This window comes from Pteronotus mesoamericanus, unplaced genomic scaffold (genome assembly GCF_021234165.1).
Source record: "Pteronotus mesoamericanus isolate MK-2021 breed Mesoamerican mustached bat unplaced genomic scaffold, CSHL_Meso_final scaffold_54, whole genome shotgun sequence".
Taxonomy (NCBI): Eukaryota; Metazoa; Chordata; class Mammalia; order Chiroptera; family Mormoopidae; genus Pteronotus; species Pteronotus mesoamericanus.
The window spans coordinates 21,826,476-21,846,594 of record NW_026555321.1 but is presented as its reverse complement, the minus strand read 5'-3'; the positions used below and the strand labels follow the sequence as shown (position 1 = coordinate 21,846,594).

Here is a 20,119-nt window from a genome sequence, read left to right as displayed (position 1 = left end):
TGGTATCATTGAGGCACAGGATTAAACTGAGCAAAATAGGCTCTGCCCTCAAGGGCTTAACCACTGTGGGGGAGACGGGCAGGGCGGCAGGCAGTGATAACAGCGTAGTGTGGTGAGCTGGGTAGGGCACGGGGCTTTGGGAACCCCAGGGAGGGGCGCATAATCGGAAGGAGTGACAGACAGCTTTCTGAGCACAGTGACATCTCCTTTAAGATCTGAAGGGTGGCAGGTGAAATGTCCAAGTGAGGAATGAAGACAGTGCCTACAGAAGTGTGGACTGAGGGGCGGGGTAATCAAGCACAGTGCTTTGGGGGGGTTTGCCCAGCAGAGATGTCCTCTTCTGTGCCCTGGAGTGCGTTTGTATAGGCACTGCCAATAGCAGTCTGTGGGACATTGCTTTCCTGCGCCTCCCAAGATTGAACAGCCGGCTGGTGAAAAGTGATGCCTTCATTTAGGCTACACTCTAGGCTAGATGCCCTAGAAGCCATTTGATCTCTTTGCATTAATCTGTTCTAATTTACTGTTTGTCATTCAGAATTTTAGAAAACGATCTTATTTCCAAGTTTTTGAAACCCGTTGTCCTAACTTATCACCAGAACTCCAAACTTGTATTTCTGTCAACTTGACATCTCCATAGATGTGTACGAAGTATTATTCTTGGACACAACAAAACTCTTGATTCTCTTCCCCTAACCTGCTTTTTGTTGTTGTTGTTGTTGTTGTTGTTGTAGTAGTAAATGTGCCAGGTTCTTTAAGCCAGTTCTCTAGTTCTTTAAGCCAGGGCTTTGATTCCTTTTTTTCTTTCTACTTCAGATAATCCATTATTAGCAAGGTCTGTAGGCTCTGCTTTCCAAACTGTTAACTTCTCATCCTCACTCTGACGCTCTTGCTCAAGCCACCACTGTCTCTCTCGGACCTTTCACTTGTCCCCTGCCTCTGTTCTCACTGCCCTGCCCAGCATGTTAGTCATCTTTGCTTTTTTTCTTCAAGTGTGATAATGTGTGCCATTCCTTTGCTTGGAACCTTGCAATGATTTCCCATTTCATTTAGGATAAAACCCTAAATCATTTCTCAGGTTTAATTCAGTAGAATTACAATGTAAGTACTCATCAAACTTACTTAAACCACTGATCACACAGGTTCTATTTCTCTATCTTCCATTCTGCTTGCTCATTTTTCTCTGTACCTTTGTCTCTTTCTGTCTCTTTCTGAGTTTGCTTTTGTGTGTGTGTGTCTGTGTGTCTGTGTCTTTGAGTTATTTTCTTTATTGCTGAGGCTTTTTCTCTTTTTTGAATAATATAAAGCATTTTATTTCATGAATAAAGTCTTGTTGTTCTGCTCTTTAAACACATAATAAGCAAGATAATTTCTATTATTCTCAAAAGAAAAAAAGATTAAACTTTTTTTTTTTTAAACTTCTGGGTTGCTGTGTTGTATATTCCTTCGCCTGTGAGCCACTGGTGGTTGGCAACAACGATATCTGATCTGTGTACTTCAGGCATCACTGTTGAGGAAATATGCTGTCCATTATGGTAACTGCTAGCCTCATGTGGTTATTTAACTTTAACTATAATGAAATAAAAGCAACTCTTCAGTTCCTCAGTTGTTCTGTGTTTCAAATGCTTAATAGCCACAGGTGGCCAGGGGTCCCTGGACTGTCCAGCGCACCGTAGAACATTTCTGTCACTGCAGCGCACTCTGAGGATGGCACTGCTTGTGACTTCTGTACTTGTTAACCAAAAGTTATATGTAAAATTCTTTTTTTTTTTAAATTATAACAAAACATTTTGAAAATTGTGTGAATTTACATCAACACACTACTGGTGATTGATCTTATCAAAGAATGGACACATAAAATGAAAATCTTTTTTTCACGAACAAAATGCTCATTGTGTATATTGGGTTACAAAGCAATCGATGAATTTGTTTAAAAAGCTTAATGTGCTTTTCATTTTTATTTCAGATGATCCTGTACACGCAGCTCCGACCACTTCTACGCGTGTGTTTTATATCAGCGTAGGGGTTTGCTGTGCAGTGATATTTCTTGTAGCAATAATCTTAGCTGTTTTGCACCTTCATAGTATGAAAAGGATTGAACTGGATGACAGGTATCGTATACGTTTTGGGAAAGGAAGAAAAATAAAAGCAGTTACCTGCGTTTGCCTGCAAGACCGTGCACACTGGTGCGCAGGGATGAGAGGGAAGGAGGGAGGATATTGAGCCCTAGCCAAAGGAAAAATTATTGTTTTTGTGATTGTAGTCATTGTGTTGCCCTAATTTTATTTTCTAAAATTTGTGAAGTCAGAAATTAGTTTATTAGTTGCTGGAGAGGTCGAGATCAAAAATGTTTTCCATCTCCTTTGATAAGACCAGATTCCCAGTACCTTTTAAAAATAGCCCTGTTACTTCCTCCTAGTTTGTTCCTCCATCATTATCCTTCTGTCCATCCATCCATCTATCCAGGAAACATTCATTTAGAACCTGCTATGATTTACCGGTAAACCATTGGTTCTCAAACTGGTTGCATGTTACAATCATGGGTAAGCTTTTAAAACATATCAGTATATGGGTCCCACCTTCCAGAGATTCTGATATAATTGGTCTGGGGTGGTGTTTAGGCGTCATTATTTTTTTTAAAGCTTCCTGGATGATTCTAATGTGTAGCCTTTGAGATATACTGGGTTAGATAAGTGCGAGGGGGGAGGGGGATTAAAAAATTAATGATATACCTCATGGCTTCAGGTATTTAATCTTTGACATTAACCCATAATTATAAAAGTTTGTAAAGTTATGATTATGGTATGTGTATTGTCGTGTGGGGTATAAAGGGCACTTGTCCCAGCCTGGGTGAGTCAGATGACAAGGAGGACATTACAGCCAAGATAGGGTGGGAAGCAAAGATGGAACGATAGGTTTATTTCTCCAGTACACGATTCTCATTTCCCTCCTCGGTGGTTCCCAGTTTCTGACTGAAGACATTCCCAGCCTCAAGCCTTGGCTCTCAAAGCTCTCCTATGTAGAGATGTATCTCCCATATTCTTTGAAGCTTTCTTTGTTACCATATCCTTTCTGAACGCAGCAGTCAAGTGGTTACTTGTCCCTCACTTTTGCCCTGCACCTTGCCCTTCAGGACTTTTGGTCATGCTTTCCTTTCGTCCCCAAGACTCCCTGCATTTTCCACCAGTCCAAACTCTGTTCTTCAGATTTCAACTTTATTGCCATCTCTTTCATAAAGGTTTTTCTAAGCCTCCCAACTACCCATTTCTCTCTCCTCTCTTTGTCTCCCTCTCTCTCTCTGTCTTTTTTGGGTAGCAGTTATCATATCTTTTCCTCTTGAAGTCACTTTTTTCTATACTTGTCTCTCCTACTAGAATGTAAGCTTTTTCCAATTAGAGAGCAGTGTGTGTTACTTACTGTGGAATCCCCAGTCCTAACAGTGTCTTTCATACAGTGGGTAAGCACATGTGTGACCTAAACAAAAACCCAAGGGGACAGGGCGCCTGACTGAATTTAATATCTGCCTCTAAGTATTCTGTTCTCAGTCTTACTTTTTTTATCTGAGTAGAGGAGAAAAGAAGGGAAGGAAGGGAGGGAAGGAGGGAGGAAGGGAGGGAAAGAAAGAAAGAATGAAAAGAGAAATCCATGGGTGATGTGTTTCAGAATATGTTTTGTATATATGAAGGTGTCAAAGTTGGATTTAGGTTTTATAGAGGAAGAAATGGTCTTTGGAAACACTGAGGGAAGAAATGAGGTAATAGGAACTTTTTGATCGGACTCAGGATACAGGTAGAGCTAGAGGGGTCATTGAAGGACATGACATTTAGAAGCCATCTCGATGCACTCGCTGTCCTTGAGTGCTTGCACGTGTGCCAGGGCCAGGGGCCTGCATGGCCAGAGTTGTGCAAGAGCTCTGGGACTCCTGGGGCACACACCTCTGCCTGCCGAGATGGTCTGTTACCATGCGCGAGTGGGTTCCAGTGCTCTCTGGTTTTCAGGAGAAGATTTCCAGACATTGCCTGAATAAAAGCAACTTAAATTACCACTTGTTTTCAGAGCACAGCTTAGTGGTCGGGAGCATAGCCTCTGGAGCATCTCTGCATTCTGGTTACCCTGCTCACTAGCGTTATGGCCTCACATACGTTATGTGACCTCTGTATGTCTCAGTTTTTCTCATCTATAAAGCAGAGATAATAATGGCACATGCTTCCTAGGGGTGTTGTGAACTTTTAATGAGGTAACACTGTAAGCTCTTAGGACACAAACCGCAAGTAGTAAGTGCCATTATTGTGATTGATGGTTTCAGAAAGGTGCAGTGTGCTAGTATTGATGGACTAATTTCTTCAGCTCCTTTCTGTTCTATTATCCATTCTTTGTTACTTGCCAGGCAAGCTAACAGTGGTGACTAAAAAGTTCCCATCCAGATAGCATTTAAGAGACACTTGCTGCTCCTCTTTGCACAGGGACCACTGAGGTAACAATGACTACTGTTTTCTTGAGTGCTTTCTATTTACCAGCACTGTACTGAGCACTTTCCACTATTGTCTTATTTGACTCACAATCACCTATGGGTATGATACTGTCTGTTTTAAAGATGAAGAAACAGGCTTAGAGAGATTAACTTTCCAAGGACTGTCCTGCAAGGACCAGGGCAGAGCAGCAGGAGAGACTCATTATCATATTAGCTGCATTGTAGTAACACAATGTTGTAATTGTATAAAGCACTTGCTGTGTGCCAGGCACTGACACATGCTATACACTCAGTAATTTTCCTAATCCTCACCGCAGCCCCGTGACGTTTGATGGGACCCATGGCTCCATGGGATTCCTTGGACAGAGATGGTAGAGAGTTCTTCCATCCCAGGCACTCAGGAGCCAGAGTCCTGTTATGCAGAGTTTCTGTAGAGGCAGAGACTAAAACCTCCTGAGATGTGCTCCTGTCAGGGCCACTTGCATCATCCCATGTGTGTGGCTGTCCCTTTCCTGACAGCACAGGTGATCTTTCCAGTCTCAGGGTTATGCCAGGTGCACCTGTCTCGGAGAGGCAGCTCCACATTCACTCTAATGTCCTCCCATAGAGGGACCGCCCTGCACCCTGTCCACACTGTAGTCTTTCCCTACTAGTTCATGACTGCAGAAAGGTTCATTCCTCTTTTGTGGGATACTTGAACTTGTTGTTTTGCAATGTCTTCATTTTTCATTATCTCCACTACCCCACCACCCTCACCATTGCTAGTGACAAGGTCTCCTTTATTTCTCTTCGTTTCTGTATTCAGTGCCTAACAGGTATTAATCGAATAAACATTGAATGAAGAATTTGTTGATTGAAGAATGAGTAGAGAGAGGCAAAAACCATTTTGTTGTACCAGTTATTCTCTGCCTCTTTCAATATATTTCACCAGTTTATGTCAGAAGCAACCATTCTTTCTGCCTTATGCCTTTTTGTTCTAAGGAGTACGATTTTCTCTGTTCAGTGATGGATTCAGTAATTGTTAATTGAGCTCTCACTGAGGCTTAGTTGGGCCCACATGGGGCCTGGCCTGCTAAGCACTGGCTTATGTGCTGGGGAGGAAGGAGTGAACAGATAGGCACTTGTCCAGCCCTCATGGACTTGCTGGTCTGTTTGGGTGAGACAGACATTAGAGAAGGAATCCCAGCTGGACTACAGGCTTCACAAGGGCAGGGGTCTTTGTATATTATGTTCACTGCTGGTCCCCAGCACCCAGCACAGTATCTGGCATGCAGTAGGCACTTTATTAAGTGTCTGTTTGTTGAATGAATAAGTAAAGTTACATAGGAAATAGAGAAAAAGAAATTGTAGTAAGTGCATGAAGGAAAATGATCTTTGCCCTAACTTCTAACTTCAACTCTAAAGCAGAGTTAATATCTCTATAATTAATCTCGATTGGTTATGAAAATAAAATTAAATAATTTATTTAGACTGGTTTTAAACTATTAAGTGCTAGAAAAATCTACATTTTTATTTCATTTTCTACCTTATGTGATGCAGCCATGTAGGTAGTGGTTATAATAGTTATCAGGGGTGGATTCCTGAATGCTGCCTGCATCTCTTTTAATAGGAAGTCTGGGATTTCAGAGGTTTGATTTGACTACTTAACATAGTGCTTTGTTTGTTGTGGGAATCCACTAAACATCTGTTGAACAAACAAAAAAATGGATGGACAGGGACATACTTGTTAACATCTTGGTATGCCCACATGCTTTTCTAGAATTCTGAGTTGGTACAACAGTGCCACCTACTGGAGAGAAAGAGTAGTAAATGATTTTGGGTCTGGGCATTCTACCATCACAGTGTATGTTGGTTGCAGGGAATATGTAAGTAGTGTTTCCACATATATTATACAACTTGAGCCTCACAAAAATCCTCGGAAGCAGGTTTTTCTTAATCCCATTTTATGGGACGTAAATTGAAGTTCTTTTATTTTTCCCCCTATTTGGGAATGATAATGCTTCTTTTCCTTCTCCATTATTGAATCTTGGACTTTTAACAACTTTGATTTTCACTGTGTTCTTTGAGTAGGGCTCAGAACTCCAAAAATGGGTGCCTTGTGCTTCTTTGTCATTTTGAGGATTGGAGATGTGTAATATTAGGAAATAACAAAAGTAATTAGAAATAGTAATTTGTAAATGCTTTGTTATCCCCTCATTTGTATGCCATTTGATTTTGGACCATTATTAAAAGAGACCTTTCTGTTCCTTTTCTTAAAAGCAATCTAATGGAATGGCATGTGCTTTTCGTTTTAAGAGGTTGTTCATAGTTCTGTAACGTCCTGTCGTGTGCGGTTCGGGACTGCTACTGTCCGTGGTGTCTGAGAACTAGTACCCCCATTTCTGAAGGACTTTGTTAAGGTGAACCTGCTTGGTGATTAGAAAGGGAAGAAAAAAATTAGCTTTGCATTATGAAATAGATTAACAATTTCAGTGTGAAATATTTATGATGGAGATCCATGCATTATTGTGATCTCCATCAGGACTTTAAGCTAGTTATAATATCTACATGCATTTCACATGCATGAAGAAAGGAAATTCCTCATTGAAGCTGACTCGCCACATATTTCTTTTGTTTGCAGCATCAGTGCCAGCAGCAGTTCCCAAGGGCTGTCTCAGCCATCTACCCAGACGACTCAGTATCTGAGAGCCGACACACCCAACAATGCAACTCCTATTACCAGTAAGAGTTAATTTAATTCTAAAGATGATTTACTAAAGTCATCTGTGGTGTGTCAGTGGTCCTGTGTGGTTGGTTACTTATGGAACAGGTGTACCATACTTTCTACATAGTATCTACAAGTGCAGAATTAGGCTTGATCTTCAGCTTTTGCTTTCTAGAGCATTGAATGAAACTTTCTAAAATTGGAGTATGAAAAATAAAATTTAAGTTTAATTGCTAGATTTAGTTTCATGAAGATTTCCATAGATTAAATATATTAAAGGAGCTACAAAGTCACTTCTGTAGAAATTCAGAAGGAAGTCTTTCGGGTACTTAGATAGAATAAGCCATTGAGCTGTGTGAAGACAGAGACTTGGATTTTAATAAATTGTTTGATGGTGGTAGGGGCTATGGTAAGGACTTTACATTGTTTTCTCATCAGGATGGGACACTAGCTTGTATTGGAATTGAGAGCATGAGATCTGATTTCCTTAACAGGATTTTGATCACAGTTTTTATACTGTAACATGTTGATGTTTAGGGGGAAATTATCATTCTTAGAGTATAATTTAGACATAAAGAGGAATCAGTTACCATACAAATAAGGAACAATGGGATCATCAGGATAGACAGTGGGTCACAGTTCAGCACTCCACTCAGTGGTGCTATTGATTAATTAAATTAGGTCCTTGTAGGCATTTAGCTGTTATCTTCCTTGGTCTAGCATATTTCTTTAGTAAACTAGGCTAACAATATCTTTTCTTTACCCAGTGCCCTGTTGTAGTCTTTCAATACTGTCTCCCAGTAAAAAGAACCAGAATTCTTTGGGGAAATGGATGATTCAAGGACTGGGTCAGGAGCATACAAGATAAATCTGGGATATTTTGCTGACCCTAAAATCAAGGAAGCTGTGAAACACCTGAAGAGCTAGCAAAAATGGGTCTCTTTGAGCACCTAAAAGAATAATCACTGCAGTGGATTGTAACATAAAATGTGTAAAAATCCAGGAGTTCATAATGGGACCTTTTTAAAAAATTGATCATTGTGGAGTAACTATGGCACTAATAATAAATATCTTACTCTGAGAACTAGCTACATGAACCGTATTTTGGAGTACTCAGATAGTACTGGTTCATGAGGCAAAATATTTCTTTACAGAAGAATCTCAGCTAATCAGCATGGAAGGAATGGTAGAATTAGAAATTATATTTTAAAAACAATAAAATATTTGATTCAAGAAAAGATCATCAATGTTTAAAATCCTGTGAAAAAAGGGAAATGGAAACTTCACCATTTGAGGGATCAGACTGTTACCATCTGAATCCACTAATGAAACGTCGCATCACTAAAAGTAGGACAAATATTATAGATATTTTATGCTCCCACATGTGATACATCACCCCTGGAGTTTTCTTGTCTTCTCTCCCACATTCAAGAGTTAACCTGGATCTAATCAGATCTAACCAATGCCTTAGAACTGCTTTACAGTTTACAAGAAATACAGAAATTAAATGATGTTCCAAAAACAGATGACATATTCTCTGGAATAACTCACTGAGTTTCTTTAATAAGACAGTGGCAAGAAAAAGAAAAGGGGAAGAGGGGGCACTCTAGATTAAAAGAAATTTAAAAGAAGTCATAACAACAGTTGTCATTACTACCCACAAAAAAAGAAATGCATGCTCTTCAGGAAACAGGATGATAGATGTGAAAGTGGCCCAGACTATTCAGCATAAACACATTGCCTGTAACGTTCAGTTGTCAAGCTTTGCTCTTTGGAGTCAATTTGTCATTGTGGATATTGCCTTAAAGAGGCAGATAACTCAATTATATATGCTAAAAGCAAAATACTTTTTAAAAAGTCAGTGGGAATACATTTATTTATTACAATATTCTTTTAGTTACCATCAATCAAAAATTTCCTTTTTTTTTGTAGACATAACTTTAAGTGATAATTCATTTATTATATGTGATAAAACAAGTAGTTTTTAAAAACTCAGTAGAAATACATTTGTTTATAAATAAATAAAAAAGGAGCAGAAAAAATATTTGAAGATATGATGGCCAAGAATTTTCCAAAATAGTAAAACACAACAGACCGCAGATTCAAGAAACTCAGAGAATTTCAGGCAGGAATAAACAGATACAATACTCACATTATACTCACACATCTATAGACATATCATAGTCAAACTGCTGTTCAGTGCAATTGGGTGTGTCATACTAATCCATTCATTAGAAAGTTCCCCCAAAACAGTTCCTGTGGTTCTTAGAGCAGCTGTGGATGATTATTGTCTAGGTCAGCTAATTCTTCTGGGATTTTTCTTCCCAGTATCTCTCAAAGCAAATAAATCATTAGAGATACCATTCTAATTTTCTCCCGCTAACAATGGATCTTCTTTTTATTCTAACTTTTTTTTTGAATGAAAATTTTAATTTGTGGCCAGAAGTTTTGTTTTTGCTGTCATCATATTAAAAACTGATGGGAGTTAAGGGAACTGGAAAACATAACTCACAATCGTATGAGTAGGCTACATGAATATCAGAATGATTAAATTGACTGTATACTTTAAAAGAAAAGATGTTTTTACAAACATCTCTTCATTTGAAAAGTTCTTCTGTTAGGAGAGTATATTAGAAAAGCCTTTGGGAGGCAAACAGTCCATCAGACAGATTAAATTGAATTCCATCAGTCAAAACTTGTTTCATTTGGCTGAAAGGCAATTAAAGTGGTGGTAATGATAATATTATTTTTAGTGTTTCTTACGTTAATTCTGCACTTTAAGATTTTGGGGTAGGTGCAAAAGTGTTTTGTTGTTTTTTTTTAAATGAAGTATGGCCTTCCTAAGTCATTCCCCCTGTGCATGTGTGTGCCCTTTTCCTTTTATGATTGTTACATTCATTCATTCCTGTGACTTGAGTCTGGAGGTTCTAACTGAACTAGTTGACCATGACACCATAATAAGGGTATTTATATTTCTTGGTTTGGCTTTGTTGGCTCCTCAGGTTATCCTACCTTGCGGATAGAGAAGAACGACCTAAGAAGTGTCACTCTTTTGGAAGCCAAAGCTAAGGTGAAGGATATAGCAATATCCAGAGAGAGGATAACTTTAAAAGATGTACTCCAAGAAGGTATTTATTATATCAAAGTCAGGTTTTTAGGGAATATTTAATGTTAGCACTAAACATTTTTTTTTTGTTGCAAATTTTAAGAATTTTATGTCTAAGGATAGTGCACAATTTATTTCCTTTATAAAACTGTTTTCATTTTCTCCTTCTTTAGATCTTTAATTTGCCTTAATGCAGCTTTGGTCTAATTCTTGATTTTCAAGTCCATTAAAACATATATGTTAGTGTTTGTTATCTTCAAAATATATTTTCTGTTTAGGTCTTGTTTAAGATTATCACTATCCAGCAGGCCTCTTTGAAATAGTCTTAAGTAATTTTTTTCTGTGACAGATAGTATGGGCATTCTAGGAGAAGGAGCACGCCTGGGCTTTGGAATTATATCCAACTTCCAATCCTGTTCCCATGGTATATAACCAGGGTGACCTTGGAGAAATCAGTTATCTTCTATGTCCAGTTTTCTCTTCTGTAAATTTGGACTACATTTTCTATTTGTAGTCTAGTTATGAAGAGATGAAATAATACACATTAAATGAACTAACACATGATACCCTGGCTGGTGGGGCTCAGTGGATTAAGTGCCGGCCTGCGAACCAAAGGGTCACCGGTTCAATTCCCAGTCTAGGGCACATGTCTGGGTTGTGGGCCAGGTCCCCAGTAGGGGGTACACAAGAGGCAACCACACATTGATGTTTCTCTCCCTCTCTTTCTCCCTCCCTTCCCTTCTCTAATAATAAATAAATAAAAATTTTAAAGAATGAATGAATGAATGAATGAACCTACACATGATAGGGGTTTGATAGATAATAGTACTTTTTCCCTCCCCACTTCTTGGTCCTTTCTGTTTTGAATTTCAGGGTAGTGATTGAAAAGATGCTGAAAGAAGAGTACAGAAATTAGTAACAAAATATTTTATTGAGCTCTTTGAGTTGTTAAATACAGAATCACTCTTTCCCCCCTTCTGTAATTGAGTTTGAAATGTTTTGGATACATATGAGTCATTTGAATTTGTCTGTTGGTTGGGATGCTTGTAGGTCAGTCACACCTAAATGAGGGTCTTGAACTGTGCCCAGTGGCAAATAGTAATTAACAGAAGCAGATTTTTTTTTTTTTTTTGGTTGTCTTTTGAATGTGTGAGAACAGTCCGTTTCTCTCTTTTGTCATTGTTCTGAGGCTAAGCCTAGAAACTCATAAATGCCTCTGTGTCTACCACTCTACTGAGTTTCAGTGTTCCTGGCTATATCATTAGTTTATTTAGGATAATTCAGAAAGAATTCTCATATACTTGTGAGATAAAGTATTTCTAAAAGTAAATCATTTCATAATTACAAAGAACTTCTAACAAGCATTAAAAATACAACAATTTGGGTCCTTTTATTCTAGGGCTATAGTAATGTTGTTGATCACATACATGCCCTTGTTATGTTTAAGTTATATTGTGCCAGAAAGTTTTGACCTTATAATTTTATGAAGGTTATTTTATGGTCTTGTTAATTATTTCTTTCCTTTTAGGTACTTTTGGGCGTATTTTCCATGGGATTTTAATAGATGAGAAAGATCCAAATAAAGAAAAACAAGCATTTGTAAAAACAGTGAAAGGTAGGAATTTTTCCCCATACTATTTCCATAATGCTTAGACAAGGTGGCTCATGCCAACTAAATTCTGCCTCAAATTCTCAGTGTGCACCAGACCTTTGTAAACCAGTCCATGTTAACTTAGCTCATATGAAACTATTAAGGAGATGTGGGTTGTTCTCTTTAAGGTATAGAAAATAGAAGTCTAATAAATTAAGACATTAAACATTTATAAGATATTACTCAGGTTTCTAGTTAAACTGCATCCACTTGACTACATTGTTGCTTTATCTAATATTGTGGTTTTCCTAGGTTAAAATTCTTTGTTTTTTCCCTTAAAAAAAAATTGTTAAGGGAGGGAGTTAAAAGAGGGTAAAGGAATATATATGGTGAGGGAAGGAGACTTGACTTGCAGTGGTGAACACGCAATACAATAAACAGATGAGATATTATAGAATTGTACAGCCGAAACCTATATAATTTTATTAACCAATGCCACCCCAATAAAGTCAGTTAAAAAATATTGTTAATAGTTTTTCCTACTCTCTCTCATCTGCCCTGAACATTATAAAGGAAAAAGATAACCCACTGTACCTAATATGAATTACCTTCCTCCTGCGCCCCCCTTTGCTATTATACATAATGCTGCAGAAAATACCCATATCCATGTGTCCATGTGTGGGTGTATCTTGATATAGCTTTGCAAGTATAGCCATAGATGGACTTGGCTGCCTCAAGAGGTGTTACATTTAAAATTTTGAAAGATATCGCCAGATTGCTTCCTAAAAGGTAACACTATTTTATATTTTTGCAAACTTATTAATTAACCATTTGGAGAAATGTAATACCGACTTTTTCAATTACTGTTTTATATAAGTTTTTAAATTAGAGATTTCTTATGAAAATACACTGGAATATTATTTATGTATGGCTTATTCCCTAAGATTAGTAAATACTAATAAGACTTTAAAACATTAGAATTTTAATTATTTGTAATTGACATTTTTAAGAGCTTAATTCTTAGTTAAGCCTACTTGCTATTTTTAAGAGAAAGAAAAATGTGGTAATTTACAAGGTGCTTCCTGTCTGACACTGATACAGATTGAGAGGACAAGATACTAATTTTAGAAAAACAAATTTAGCATATTGAATGCAGAAATCGAGGGCACAATTAAATTTAGTTTTATGAGTAGGAAGTGACAATTTTATAAAGTTTAAAAAGTTAATTTATAAGATCTTGTTTCTAGATTTACTTAAAGGAATTCATGAAAAGTATGGGCATTTCTGTTTATTATTTCTAAAAAGTTGGTCTGTAATAACCTAACAGAAATTCTTTGGGGTTTGATTTTTTTGAATTTAGCAAAATTGCTATTTAAGGATGGTGTGTACATACACACACACACACCCACACACCCACACACACACCCCCCACTCACACCAGCCCCCCTTTTATCTTTTCTAAGTAAACAGCTTAACTCACTATGTTGTCCAGTATTTTATTCACCCACCTTTCCTAGCCCCAAAACAATTTTAAAGGCTAATATTTAAATTAGGCCCCACTAGATTTTCTGACTGGAAGGATAGTGTACGTATTTACTCTTTGTAAATGTAAGTCAAACCCTAAATTTAATCACCACTGCCTTTGGTTATACTGTCCCCATTTTTAAAGGAAACATTTCCCCTTAATTCTCGTGTTTCTTTTGGGATGTGTAAATATACTGTGGACAGTTTAGAACTGGGCTATTATTAATTTGTTCTGAATGAATCTTAAATTAACAAGAGATTTCCATACAGAATTGAGTTGATTTAGGGTTGGAAGGGCAGAAAGAAGGAAATAATAGTGATAAGAAAACACAATGTGGATACGGACTGTTTCACAAGATAAGATTTCTTTTTCCATATGCACTTGAATTGCAGTCACTTGCTTGTTTCTCTGTCTTAACACTGTAATTACAATGTACTCTTTGAGTCAGACAAAATCAAGAGAAAGCACAATGGGTCCTTAGCTAAGATACATGATTGCAGTTTGCTTGGGAAACAGAGGAAGTGCATTGACCACATTCCTTGCCTCCAAATATTTAGATAACTGCACATGATTATCTCTGAGATTTATTCTTTGACAATGTTATTTTTATTTTTTAATTGAACCTACATAGAACTGACAGAGTTCTTTCACAAATCTGCATGCTTCGTTATGTGCTACACAGAAGTGCAGGTTAAAATGAAAAATATGTATTGAAATGATCATTGACCTCTACCTTTAGTCATGAGCAGGAAATTTAGAGTTTGGATTCTTAATAAATTCATAGTTGCGTGTAGACACTTAATAGATATTTCCATATAAATTTGTAGAGATTAAAGTTAGGAATCTGAATTTCACACAGCATTGTGAAATTGAATTTCATAAAATAAATGAAATAATTTGAGGTTATTGGTGTTCTTATTTTCTTTAATAGCTATTTTTTTGTAACTTGTGAAATTTTTTTAATCATTTTGTTCTTTCTTGTAGCTTTCAGAATGTAAATTATTTTATAGTATTCTTTTCAAGTGCATCCATCTTGAAGATAGGTCTTTCAGTATTTAAAATTACAAGACTAGGGCTAGACTGGGAGGGGAATCCAGGAAAATAATCCTTTCTTACTAAGTGGATAAAATTATTTTTTCTCCAATTCAAAGTTTTCTTAGATCATCATCCAGTTCAGGTATCTCTTGCTTCACAGAACATGCTTATCAAAGTTAAGAACTTGAAGAATATTATGCATAAAATGACACATCCTGAAATAACCTTTTGTTTTACTTGTATCTCTGTAACAGTTGATGGGAAGATAAACCCTTACTAACTCGTGTGGACCTCCAATTATCACTAGTTTTCAATCTTCAAAAGATCCTACCTGCCCCCCAATAGTCCTGGCTATAATTTTGTTAAAAATTATGTAGATTACATAAAGAGTAATAAGGCACATCCTGTCATTTACTAAATGAACCTAAATGTTAACTAGACAACTAGAATTTATTTCACTAGACAGTGGTGTGGATCATCTTTTCCTAACAAATACCAAGTGTTTCACCTCCTTAGCTTTTTGTCCACTTACTTGGCATTCCTACGAAAGTCTTAACTCAGTGAAGCTACCTGGAAAGGGGACGCCAATAACAAGTAGTGGGAGAGGGAATGATTCCACCAGTTAGAGTTGGAAGTAAATGAAATTTTGCCATTTCTCAGCTTTGACAGCTCTACTTCTAAGGAATGAATATGACAGGTAATCATAGTGCCTGCGTTCAGTGGTCTGGATTTTACTGTTGGTTCAGCATTTTACTAAATAGAGTTGGGATGTGGATCTTGGCTTTGCCAGTCTTTGTATCTTTTTCTTCCTCTAATTGCATTAATCAAAAGCTTTATAAATTATAACTATTTTTACTGTTGACTACAAAATAGTTATTGGTCTCTTTGAAAGTGTTTTTAAGGATACTCTTAATTTTGATTTTGTTATCTAAAACCATTTTTTAAAAATTTGACACTCATTTTTAATTTTATAATGAAAACATACTGTTTACTTAATGGAAATGTCCTTTTCAAACCATGGGAAAATGCTTCCAATTTTTTTTCTTATTGATTTGTGAGAAGTCTTCAAAGACAAGTGATAGAAAGGAAAATTGCCCTTTATACACTTTATGTGTTGCAGATATTTTTCTGGTCTGTTATGAACTTTCTCTACTTTGTTTATGGAACCTTAATTTCTGATTTTTATGTAGTCAGATTTATCTTTAATGGCTTCTTTTAATGTTGACCTATTCAATGAGACACTACCTACTACAATAGAATTTTGAACTAGACCTATTTGAATTTACTTGTGACTTATTATGAAACTTTACCTTATAGTCTCAGATAATTATTTGCTAATAGCAGAAAATACTAATGTCATGTATAGTGTTACCATTCAAGACAGTGTTTTTTTCTTTATATAGATCAAGCTTCTGAGATTCAGGTGACAATGATGCTCACTGAGAGCTGTAAGCTGCGAGGTCTTCATCACAGGTGAGAGCATTTGTTTAGCATGGTGACATTGTCTATTACGTTTTTATTTTAAGAACAGTGATGTGCTCTGAATTGAAAGCTTTTTGGGATAGTTAATTTTTTTCTGAATATAAAAGTAAAATGCATGCTCATAGCACAAAATTTAAAAATACAGTGAAGTCTAAAGAAGAGTACATGAGCCTACATCTGGATAATCATAGCTAAACATTTGAGAGTTTATACATATTTATATGCATATTTCCCTTTTAAAAATAGGATAATGATATGCATGTGCTAAAAAACTGTAATGAAATTTTTTAACATAATGAATGCTAAAGACAATAATAAACATGAAAAGACTACCTCCTAAATTCACTGTTAACATTTTGTCATTTTTGCTTTGTGTGTGTACATGTGTATGTGCATCATCTGTCTAGGTAGATGATAGATATTTTTGAGTGTGGAAGTATTTTAAAATAAACTGGACATCTCAACATTTTCAATGAATTTCCAGCATGCATTTAAAAAATATTTTTTCTGTATAATCAGTACTGTTACTATTCTTAACATGGTTAACATGCTTTACCATATATAACAAAACAATGTTATCTAACTTTTCATGTCATAACTATAAATTCATGTCCACATTTAAAAAGGCTACACAGTAGTTCATTAAATGGATGTATGACCACATTTGATTTAACAAGTCTCTTGTTAGACCAGAGTATGATTTTTAAAAAGCTACTTGAACAAAGACAACAGTAGGGGTGAGGATTGAATGTGGGAGGTGAGGGTAGGTGGGGCAGGGGGCGAGTAATGGGAGGGAAATGGGGACAACTGCAAATGAACAACAATTTAAAAAAAAAAGGTACGTGGCCCTGGCTGGTGTGGCCTAGTTGGTTGGGCTTAATTCCTCGAGGTGAAAGATCACCAGTTCGATTCCCAGTCAGGGCACATGCCTGGGTTGTGGGTTCTGTCCCCAGTCAGGGTGCATACAAGAGGCAATCATTCAGTGCTTTCTCTTTCACATCCATGTTTCTCTCTCTCTTCCTCCTTCCCTCCCCCCCTCTGAAAATAAATACAATCTTTTTTTTAAAAAAAGATACTTGTAGTTCAATATGAAGAGCTTTTTAAAAAAGTTTGATATTAGTCCTCTTCATAGAGCTATAGTAAAAGCTTTTACCTTCTGAGACAAAAGGGGCTTAAATATAGTATCATAATGTTCAGCAGTATCAATATTGAGGCAACTTCTTTTTAAAAAACCCTAGACAAAGTCAGATTAATTTGTAGCCTACTGAAAATTTAGTCACACATGTTTAAAAAAATGGGACAGTAACCATCGCTGTTGGGAGATATTCATGGGTTTATGGGGGCGGGGGGAGAATGAGGCATGCAAAAGGCATCATGCACGTAGTTTCTATTTTGAGGAATTACTTGAGTTCTGCTAAAAAATAAGGCGACTATGCACAGTTTTATTTTTTAATTTTGTTTATACTTTGGTTCATAGTTAAAAGAATTTGAGCACCTAAAAAGAAGGTAGCTATAATAAGATCAATAAAATGGTAATGAAAATGAAACTCACTTTTTTGGCATTGTGATAGTAGAAAAGAAAACAAGCCTAATAGTAAGGAGACAAATACTTTTTTGCTGTGATTGAACATAAAACACCTCTTAGCTGCTGAGCAACCAGAGCTGAAGAAATATTAAGAGTTGATATCTCAATATTAGAAGGGGGAAGAAACATAGATGTTCCTTGAGGGAGAAAAAAGTTCTTCTAGTTTCAAATTCTGAGGCAGATATCTCATTAGGTTCTTCATTTACTTGGGACATTGATTAATTAACAGATACACTTTTAAGTTTCATTGAAAATAGAAAAGCTAGGGACCTTTGAAAAAATTGAACATCCTGTACTGAGGGACTGAGGATGTCCCTTTGAAAGTTTAAAATCATGTGATTTAAGAATATTACCTTTGATCAGCCTGATTCAGTCCAAGAACAGAATTCATTTGCTGAGGAATGGATGGAGTCTTCTCCTTTAGACTCTATTAACTCTCTCTCTCTCTCTCTCCCCCCCTCCCCGCCCCCTGTGGGAAATAAAACAAGAACTGGCTAATGATCAGTGTGGGAAATGTCCTTTTTGACACCTTTGGGAGCGCTTGATGTTCTGTTACGCTGACTCTAGTGGCTAGAGCCAAACTGTTTAATACTAGCATGGAATGTCTACTTAAGTACCTAGCTAGTATTCTTTTTTTAGTCCTCACCTGAGGATATATTTATTAATTTTAGAGAGAGAGGAAGGGGAGAGAGAGAGAGAAACATTGATGTAAGAGAGAAACATGTATCGGTTGCTTTCCTTACATGCCTCAACCAGGGATTGAACCCACAACCTAGGTATACACCCTGACCAGGGATCAAACCTGCAACCTTTTGGTGTATGGGACAATGCTCCAACCATCTGAGCCAGCCCGCCAGGGCCCTAGCTAGTACTCTTCCTCTGATGAAGGTCTACACCACTTCAGCACAGAAATGGATGGCAAGGATAAGTGGAGTCGAAGGTAGGATATTCCGAAGAAGTAGTTTTTAGCAACTGTAGCCCAAAGATGCTTTGGCTAAAATTTTTAGAGCACTTTCTCATGCAGCTTTAAGTTCTGGGGTTTTCCAGTATCCTACCAGGATGAATTAGTAGCCCATTATTCCCTTAGAGGGTGGAATGGGAAGACATACTCTGTTGGGGTTATTTTGATCCTGAACATTCAGTGACTGGGAAAGGCCTTCTAAAGATCCCTTATAGTTTGATCATGGTTAATGGTGTTTCCTGGCCGTAAAGCGATACCAGGACTCTTAGTTTTTAATGAGCAAACACATTGTCAGTATGTGGAAAGTGTATTATTCTTTCCACTCACTGCAGTTCATTTTTAAGGGGACTAGGGCCTTTCACACAGTTCTTTTGACCTCTGATGTCTAGACTGTTCATGATGTGTGCACACAGTTGTTTTTCATTCTTCACCTAATTCATTAAGTGCCCATTTTGTACTTGGAACTCTCTGCTAGGCATGAGGGATAAAAATGAAATAATGATCTTCAGTGATCATATCATAGAATATATCAAGTAAACTAAATATACTAAGCAAAAAATGATGCTTGGTTTTAAATTTTACATTTTTAAAAACTAGTTATGTAATTCCACATGTAAAATATGTTTAATTCATGTCTTAACATTTCATGATTAAGGAGAGTTGTAAAGTGTTTTTTAAATGTCTTCTTTTCATTCCTTTTTCCACCAGAATTTGTGAGAATAATTTTTATTATAAATTAAAATAGCTGTATAATTAAAGGTGGCTGTCAGTCTATTTTACATTGGAAGTGCTTCGTCCCGAAGTGCTCTGAGGCTGTATTTACTTGTAGTTTAATTCTCCAGTGGCCCAAGGGTGCCCGGTGGCAGCACCTCTTCTTACACTGAGTGCCTTCTAGCTCTGACTCGCGAGGGCACTTACAGGACTGAGAGCCGGATGCAGTTCTTGTCCAGGTTCCCACAGAATCTGCCCTTCCACTACCTGTTCTTCTCTTTCATCCACTCAGGTCCCAGACCTTTCCTTCACCCTCCTGATCTTTATAAAATGGGCAGAATGAAGAACAGTCATTTGTACTTTGAAACATTTTCCTGCTGCTTGTTACCTTTCCCAGAGGAGATTTTAATCCTCTGATGATAGAATAAATGATTTGATCTCATCTAGCAAACTTACTGTGCCTGGATAAAATGCCTTCAACTCTGCTCAGTGAATTTTAGTCATGAGGAAAGCAGCAGGGAAATTTTTTGTCAGGGGTGGGGAACAAGGGTGACGCTTCACATTACCGCTGAAATGCTCATTTAATCCCGAGTGAAAACTTGCTGTCATTTAGTGTGCATGGGACTTGGTATGAAAAGAGGCTCTGTCATCTCCCCTGTACTCTCTTTTGTTCCCCTGGGAGGAAGTGTCCAGGGAGAGTGAAAGGGTTTTGGAATCGGATAAGATTTGATTTTTATTTCTGTACTTGCTGTTTGACCTTGACAGATTATCCAACCTCTCCCTTCACGTGTGCTTCCTAAATGTAAAGTGGGACTAATCATTGCTGCCACTCTCAGGCTGTCATGCAAGTAGGAGCCTTACAGGGAGGCTGCCGTAGACAGGTTCACTCATCTCTGAGTCCGCATTTTCCCAGCTCCTGGGGGTCAGTGCTGTCCCTGTTAGTAACTCCTG

At 37.2% G+C, this 20,119-nt stretch overlaps 1 protein-coding gene across 2 annotated transcripts in view; it reads left to right on the top strand.

Annotated features, from left to right (window-relative positions):
- RYK (receptor like tyrosine kinase) overlaps positions 1–20,119 on the top strand; it is a 92,980-nt gene that overhangs the window by 41,510 nt on the left and 31,351 nt on the right. Inside the window, exons 6-10 of one of the 2 annotated variants that reach the window (XM_054595655.1) lie at positions 1,964–2,108; positions 7,089–7,189; positions 10,175–10,300; positions 11,807–11,893; positions 15,833–15,902. In XM_054595655.1, coding sequence (XP_054451630.1) covers positions 1,964–2,108; positions 7,089–7,189; positions 10,175–10,300; positions 11,807–11,893; positions 15,833–15,902 — 529 coding nt within the window. Of the gene's footprint in view, positions 1–1,963; positions 2,109–7,088; positions 7,191–10,166; positions 10,301–11,806; positions 11,894–15,832; positions 15,903–20,119 lie in introns of both variants that reach the window. The other variant, XM_054595654.1, reaches the window with a different exon arrangement.